Source organism: Engystomops pustulosus, chromosome 1 (assembly GCF_040894005.1).
Source record: "Engystomops pustulosus chromosome 1, aEngPut4.maternal, whole genome shotgun sequence".
NCBI classification, from domain to species: Eukaryota; Metazoa; Chordata; class Amphibia; order Anura; family Leptodactylidae; genus Engystomops; species Engystomops pustulosus.
This window is the reverse complement of record NC_092411.1, coordinates 296798117-296807229: the sequence shown is the minus strand read 5'-3', so window position 1 is coordinate 296807229 and position 9113 is coordinate 296798117. Positions and strand designations below refer to the sequence as shown.

Below are 9113 nucleotides of genomic sequence, written 5' to 3'. Positions count from 1 at the left end.
GACTACATCCCCCTCGCCCCCTGACTACATCCCCCTCGCCCCCTGACTACATCCCCTTCCCCCCCTGACTACATCCCCCTCTCCCCCTGACTACATCCCCCTCTCCCCCTGACTACATCCCCCTCTCCCCCTGACTACATCCCCCTCTCCCCCTGACTACATCCCCTCTCCCCCTGACTACATCCCCCTCCCCCCTGACTACATCCCTCTCCCCCTGACTTCATCCCCTTCCCCCCTGACTACATCCCCTTCCCCCCTGGCTACATCCCCCTCGCCCTGACTACATCACCCTACCCCCTGACTACATCCCCCTCCCCCCTGACTACACCCCCGTTAGCGGTGTTATGTATGATGGTAGTTAATGTGTTAGTACAGGAGTCTGTAAATGATGACCACCCATTACCCGGACGGATCCATCCTCTAGCGTGGGGAAACTACAACTCCCAGCATGTTGCAGGACGATGCGCATACAAGTAGTGGTCATCTTCATGCTGGTCCCTTCCATCTCCTGAGACCACGTCTGACTGGGAGAACGTGACAGAGGACCCCCATAAACTACAGATGAGAGATGTGACATCACAGGGCGGCCTCACATCCTCCATTACATGGGACTGAACCATCAGCAGTGCCCGGACCCCTCTCAGGACCCCCGCCGCTTCATCCGCTTGTGTCCTGATCTACAGCTAATCTTCCTGCAGACGATGATCAGAGCCAAGAAGGAGATGACCAGACACAGGAACAACGACACCTTCCCGACTGCAGGCAGGAGGACACAGGGTCAGGGCAAAAAATCCAAAAATATATGGAAAAATAACATGGAGGGATTCTCTCAGTCACACAGCAGTATAGAGAGAGACAGTGACACAATAACATAGAAGAGGACACAGGAAGGATTCTCTCAGTCACACAGCAGTATAGAGGGAGACAGTGACACAATAACATAGAAGAGGATACAGGAAGGATTCTCTCAGTCACACAGCAGTATAGAGGGAGACAGTGACACAATAACATAGAAGAGGATACAGGAAGGATTCTCTCAGTCACACAGCAGTATAGAGGGAGACAGTGAGACAATAACATAAAAGAGGACACAGGAAGGATTCTCTCAGTCACACAGCAGTATAGAGGGAGACAGTGACACAATGACATAGAAGAGGACACAGGAAGGATTCTCTCAGTCACACAGCAGTATAGAGGGAGACAGTGACATAATAACATAGAAGAGGATACAGGAAGGATTCTCTCAGTCACACAGCAGTATAGAGGGAGACAGTGACACAATGACATAGAAGAGGACACAGGAAGGATTCTCTCAGTCACACAGCAGTATAGAGGGAGACAGTGACATAATAACATAGAAGAGGATACAGGAAGGATTCTCTCAGTCACACAGCAGTATAGAGGGAGACAGTGACACAATGACATAGAAGAGGACACAGGAAGGATTCTCTCAGTCACACAGCAGTATAGAGAGAGACAGTGACATAATAACATAGAAGAGGACACAGGAAGGATTCTCTCAGTCACACAGCAGTATAGAGGGAGACAGTGACATAATAACATAGAAGAGGATACAGGAAGGATTCTCTCAGTCACACAGCAGTATAGAGGGAGACAGTGACACAATGACATAGAAGAGGACACAGGAAGGATTCTCTCAGTCACACAGCAGTATAGAGAGAGACAGTGACATAATAACATAGAAGAGGACACAGGAAGGATTCTCTCAGTCACACAGCAGTATAGAGGGAGACAGTGACATAATAACATAGAAGAGGACACAGGAAGGATTCTCTCAGTCACACAGCAGTATAGAGGGAGACAGTGACATAATAACATAGAAGAGGACACAGGAAGGATTCTCTCAGTCACACAGCAGTATAGAGGGAGACAGTGACACAATAACATAGAAGAGGACACAGGAAGGATTCTCTCAGTCACACAGCAGTATAGAGGGAGACAGTGACACAATAACATAGAAGAGGACACAGGAAGGATTCTCTCAGTCACACAGCAGTATAGAGGGAGACAGTGACACAATAACATAGAAGAGGACACAGGAAGGATTCTCTCAGTCACACAGCAGTATAGAGGGAGACAGTGACACAATAACATAGAAGAGGACACAGGAAGGATTCTCTCAGTCACACAGCAGTATAGAGGGAGACAGTGACACAATAACATAGAAGAGGACACAGGAAGGATTCTCTCAGTCACACAGCAGTATAGAGGGAGACAGTCACACAATAACATAGAAGAGGACACAGGAAGGATTCTCTCAGTCACACAGCAGTATAGAGGGAGACAGTGACACAATAACATAGAAGAGGACACAGGAAGGATTCTCTCAGTCACACAGCAGTATAGAGGGAGACAGTGACACAATAACATAGAAGAGGATACAGGAAGGATTCTCTCAGTCACACAGCAGTATAGAGGGAGACAGTGACACAATAACATAGAAGAGGATACAGGAAGGATTCTCTCAGTCACACAGCAGTATAGAGGGAGACAGTGACACAGTAACATAGACGAGGACAGGAAGGATTCTCTCAGTCACACAGCAGTATAGAGTGAGACAGTGACACAATAACATAGAAGAGGACACAGGAAGGAATCTCTCAGTCACACAGCAGTATAGAGGGAGACAGTGACACAATAACATAGAAGAGGACACAGGAAGGATTCTCTCAGTCACACAGCAGTATAGAGGGAGACAGTGACACAATAACATAGAAGAGGACACAGGAAGGATTCTCTCAGTCACACAGCAGTATAGAGGGAGACAGTGACATAATAACATAGAAGAGGATACAGGAAGGATTCTCTCAGTCACACAGCAGTATAGAGGGAGACAGTGACATAATAACATAGAAGAGGACACAGGAAGGATTCTCTCAGTCACACAGCAGTATAGAGGGAGACAGTGACACAATAACATAGAAGAGGACACAGGAAGGATTCTCTCAGTCACACAGCAGTATAGAGGGAGACAGTGACACAATAACATAGAAGAGGACACAGGAAGGATTCTCTTAGTCACACAGCAGTATAGAGGGAGACAGTGACACAATAACATAGAAGAGGACACAGGAAGGATTCTCTCAGTCACACAGCAGTATAGAGGGAGACAGTGACACAATAACATAGAAGAGGACACAGGAAGGATTCTCTCAGTCACACAGCAGTATAGAGGGAGACAGTGACACAATAACATAGAAGAGGACACAGGAAGGATTCTCTCAGTCACACAGCAGTATAGAGGGAGACAGTGACACAATAACATAGAAGAGGATACAGGAAGGAATCTCTCAGTCACACAGCAGTATAGAGAGAGACAGTGACACAATAACATAGAAGAGGATACAGGAAGGAATCTCTCAGTCACACAGCAGTATAGAGGGAGACAGTGACACAATAACATAGAAGAGGATACAGGAAGGATTCTCTCAGTCACACAGCAGTATAGAGGGAGACAGTGACATAATAACATAGAAGAGGACACAGGAAGGATTCTCTCAGTCACACAGCAGTATAGAGAGAGACAGTGACACAATAACATAGAAGAGGATACAGGAAGGATTCTCTCAGTCACACAGCAGTACAGAGGGAGACAGTGACACAATAACATAGAAGAGGACACAGGAAGGATTCTCTCAGTCACACAGCAGTATAGAGGGAGACAGTGACACAATAACATAGAAGAGGATACAGGAAGGAATCTCTCAGTCACACAGCAGTATAGAGAGAGACAGTGACACAATAACATAGAAGAGGATACAGGAAGGATTCTCTCAGTCACACAGCAGTACAGAGGGAGACAGTGACACAATAACATAGAAGAGGACACAGGAAGGATTCTCTCAGTCACACAGCAGTATAGAGGGAGACAGTGACACAATGATATAGAAGAGGACACAGGAGGGATTCTCTCAGTCACACAGCAGTATAGAGGGAGACAGTGACACAATAACATAGAAGAGGACACAGGAAGGATTCTCTCAGTCACACAGTAGTGTAGAGGGAGACAGTGACACAATAACATAGAAGAGGACACAGGAAGGATTCTCTCAGTCACACAGCAGTATAGAGGGAGACAGTGACACAATAACATAGAAGAGGACACAGGAAGGATTCTCACAGTCACACAGCAGTATAGAGGGAGACAGTGACACAATAACATAGAAGAGGACACAGGAAGGATTCTCTCAGTCACACAGCAGTATAGAGGGAGACAGTGACACAATAACATAGAAGAGGACACAGGAAGGATTCTCTCAGTCACACAGCAGTATAGAGGGAGACAGTGACACAATAACATAGAAGAGGACACAGGAAGGATTCTCACAGTCACACAGCAGTATAGAGGGAGACAGTGACACAATAACATAGAAGAGGACACAGGAAGGATTCTCTCAGTCACACAGCAGTATAGAGGGAGACAGTGACACAATAACATAGAAGAGGACACAGGAAGGATTCTCTCAGTCACACAGCAGTATAGAGGGAGACAGTGACACAATAACATAGAAGAGGACACAGGAAGGATTCTCTCAGTCACACAGCAGTATAGAGGGAGACAGTGACACAATAACATAGAAGAGGACACAGGAAGGATTCTCACAGTCACACAGCAGTGTAGAGGGAGACAGTGACACAATAACATAGAAGAGGACACAGGAAGGATTCTCTCAGTCACACAGCAGTATAGAGGGAGACAGTGACACAATAACATAGAAGAGGACACAGGAAGGATTCTCTCAGTCACACAGCAGTATAGAGGGAGACAGTGACACAATAACAAAGAAGAGGACACAGGAAGGATTCTCTCAGTCACACAGCAGTATAGAGTGAGACAGTGACACAATAACATAGAAGAGGACACAGGAAGGATTCTCTCAGTCACACAGCAGTATAGAGGGAGACAGTGACACAATAACATAGAAGAGGATACAGGAAGGATTCTCTCAGTCACACAGCAGTATAGAGGGAGACAGTGACACAATAACATAGAAGAGGACACAGGAAGGATTCTCTCAGTCACACAGCAGTATAGAGGGAGACAGTGACACAATAACATAGAAGAGGACACAGGAAGGATTCTCTCAGTCACACAGCAGTATAGAGGGAGACAGTGACACAATGACATAGAAGAGGATACAGGAAGGATTCTCTCAGTCACACAGCAGTATAGAGGGAGACAGTGACATAATAACATAGACGAGGACACAGGAAGGATTCTCTCAGTCACACAGCAGTATAGAGGGAGACAGTGACACAATAACATAGAAGAGGACACAGGAAGGATTCTCTCAGTCACACAGCAGTATAGAGGGAGACAGTGACACAATAACATAGAAGAGGTCACAGGAAGGATTCTCTCAGTCACACAGCAGTATAGAGGGAAACAGTGACACAATAACATAGAAGAGGACACAGGAAGGATTCTCTCAGTCACACAGCAGTATAGAGGGAGACAGTGACATAATAACATAGAGGAGGATACAGGAAGGATTCTCTCAGTCACACAGCAGTATAGAGGGAGACAGTGACACAATGATATAGAAGAGGACACAGGAAGGATTCTCTCAGTCACACAGCAGTACAGAGGGAGACAGTGACACAATAACATAGAAGAGGACACAGGAAGGATTCTCTCCGTCACACAGCAGTATAGAGGGAGACAGTGACACAATAACGTAGAAGAGGACACAGGAAGGATTCTCTCAGTCACACAGCAGTATAGAGGGAGACAGTGACACAATAACATAGAAGAGGTCACAGGAAGGATTCTCTCAGTCACACAGCAGTATAGAGGGAAACAGTGACACAATAACATAGAAGAGGACACAGGAAGGATTCTCTCAGTCACACAGCAGTATAGAGGGAGACAGTGACATAATAACATAGAGGAGGATACAGGAAGGATTCTCTCAGTCACACAGCAGTATAGAGGGAGACAGTGACACAATGATATAGAAGAGGACACAGGAAGGATTCTCTCAGTCACACAGCAGTACAGAGGGAGACAGTGACACAATAACATAGAAGAGGACACAGGAAGGATTCTCTCCGTCACACAGCAGTATAGAGGGAGACAGTGACACAATAACGTAGAAGAGGACACAGGAAGGATTCTCTCAGTCACACAGCAGTATAGAGGGAGACAGTGACACAATAACATAGAAGAGGACACAGGAAGGATTCTCTCAGTCACACAGCAGTATAGAGGGAGACAGTGACATAATAACATAGAAGAGGTCACAGGAAGGATTCTCTCAGTCACACAGCAGTATAGAGGGAGACAGTGACACAATAACATAGAAGAGGGCACAGGAGGGATTCTCTCAGTCACACAGCAGTATAGAGGGAGACAGTGACACAATAACATAGAAGAGGACACAGGAAGGATTCTCACAGTCACACAGCAGTGTAGAGGGAGACAGTGACACAATAACATAGAAGAGGACACAGGAAGGATTCTCTCAATCACACAGCAGTATAGAGGGAGACAGTGACATAATAACATAGAAGAGGGCACAGGAGGGATTCTCTCAGTCACACAGCAGTATAGAGGGAGACAGTGACACAATAACATAGAAGAGGGCACAGGAGGGATTCTCTCAGTCACACAGCAGTATAGAGAGAGACAGTGACACAATAACATAGAAGAGGGCACAGGAGGGATTCTCTCAGTCACACAGCAGTATAGAGGGAGACAGTGACACAATAACATAGAAGAGGACACAGGAAGGATTCTCTCAGTCACACAGCAGTATAGAGGGAGACAGTGACACAATAACATAGAAGAGGACACAGGAAGGATTCTCTCAGTCACACAGCAGTATAGAGGGAGACAGTGACACAATAACATAGAAGAGGACACAGGAAGGATTCTCTCAGTCACACAGCAGTATAGAGAGAGACAGTGACACAATAACATAGAAGAGGACACAGGAAGGATTCTCTCAGTCACACAGCAGTATAGAGGGAGACAGTGACACAATAACATAGAAGAGGACACAGGAAGGATTCTCTCAGTCACACAGCAGTATAGAGGGAGACAGTGACATAATAACATAGAAGAGGATACAGGAAGGATTCTCTCAGTCACACAGCAGTATAGAGGGAGACAGTGACACAATAACATAGAAGAGGACACAGGAAGGATTCTCTCAGTCACACAGCAGTATAGAGAGAGACAGTGACACAATAACATAGAAGAGGACACAGGAAGGATTCTCTCAGTCACACAGCAGTATAGAGGGAGACAGTGACACAATAACATAGAAGAGGACACAGGAAGGATTCTCTCAGTCACACAGCAGTATAGAGGGAGACAGTGACATAATAACATAGAAGAGGATACAGGAAGGATTCTCACAGTCACACAGCAGTGTAGAGGGAGACAGTGACACAATAACATAGAAGAGGACACAGGAAGGATTCTCTCAATCACACAGCAGTATAGAGGGAGACAGTGACATAATAACATAGAAGAGGGCACAGGAGGGATTCTCTCAGTCACACAGCAGTATAGAGGGAGACAGTGACACAATAACATAGAAGAGGGCACAGGAGGGATTCTCTCAGTCACACAGCAGTATAGAGAGAGACAGTGACACAATAACATAGAAGAGGGCACAGGAGGGATTCTCTCAGTCACACAGCAGTATAGAGGGAGACAGTGACACAATAACATAGAAGAGGACACAGGAAGGATTCTCTCAGTCACACAGCAGTATAGAGGGAGACAGTGACACAATAACATAGAAGAGGACACAGGAAGGATTCTCTCAGTCACACAGCAGTATAGAGGGAGACAGTGACACAATAACATAGAAGAGGACACAGGAAGGATTCTCTCAGTCACACAGCAGTATAGAGAGAGACAGTGACACAATAACATAGAAGAGGACACAGGAAGGATTCTCTCAGTCACACAGCAGTATAGAGGGAGACAGTGACACAATAACATAGAAGAGGACACAGGAAGGATTCTCTCAGTCACACAGCAGTATAGAGGGAGACAGTGACATAATAACATAGAAGAGGATACAGGAAGGATTCTCTCAGTCACACAGCAGTATAGAGGGAGACAGTGACACAATAACATAGAAGAGGACACAGGAAGGATTCTCTCAGTCACACAGCAGTATAGAGGGAGACAGTGACACAATAACATAGAAGAGGACACAGGAAGGATTCTCTCAGTCACACAGCAGTATAGAGGGAGACAGTGACACAATAACATAGAAGAGGACACAGGAAGGATTCTCTCAGTCACACAGCAGTATAGAGGGAGACAGTGACATAATAACATAGAAGAGGATACAGGAAGGATTCTCTCAGTCACACAGCAGTATAGAGGGAGACAGTGACACAATAACATAGAAGAGGACACAGGAAGGATTCTCTCAGTCACACAGCAGTATAGAGAGAGACAGTGACACAATAACATAGAAGAGGACACAGGAAGGATTCTCTCAGTCACACAGCAGTATAGAGGGAGACAGTGACACAATAACATAGAAGAGGACACAGGAAGGATTCTCTCAGTCACACAGCAGTATAGAGGGAGACAGTGACACAATAACATAGAAGAGGACACAGGAAGGATTCTCTCAGTCACACAGCAGTATAGAGGGAGACAGTGACACAATAACATAGAAGAGGATACAGGAAGGATTCTCTCAGTCACACAGCAGTATAGAGGGAGACAGTGACACAATAACATAGAAGAGGATACAGGAAGGATTCTCTCAGTCACACAGCAGTATAGAGGGAGACAGTGACATAATAACATAGAAGAGGACACAGGAAGGATTCTCTCAGTCACACAGCAGTATAGAGGGAGACAGTGACACAATAACATAGAAGAGGATACAGGAAGGATTCTCTCAGTCACACAGCAGTATAGAGGGAGACAGTGACATAATAACATAGAAGAGGATACAGGAAGGATTCTCTCAGTCACACAGCAGTATAGAGGGAGACAGTGACACAATGACATAGAAGAGGACACAGGAAGGATTCTCTCAGTCACACAGCAGTATAGAGAGAGACAGTGACATAATAACATAGAAGAGGACACAGGAAGGATTCTCTCAGTC

At 45.6% G+C, this 9113-nt stretch overlaps 1 protein-coding gene across 1 annotated transcript in view; it reads right to left on the bottom strand.

Annotated features, from left to right (window-relative positions):
- Positions 1-340: 340 nt before the first annotated feature.
- The window catches only part of ADAM33 (ADAM metallopeptidase domain 33), a 53220-nt gene continuing 44447 nt past the window's right edge, over positions 341-9113 (bottom strand). The window contains exon 14 of the mRNA XM_072132655.1: positions 341-756. Coding sequence (XP_071988756.1) covers positions 641-756 — 116 coding nt within the window. The 3' untranslated portion in view covers positions 341-640. The remainder of the gene's footprint in view (positions 757-9113) is intronic.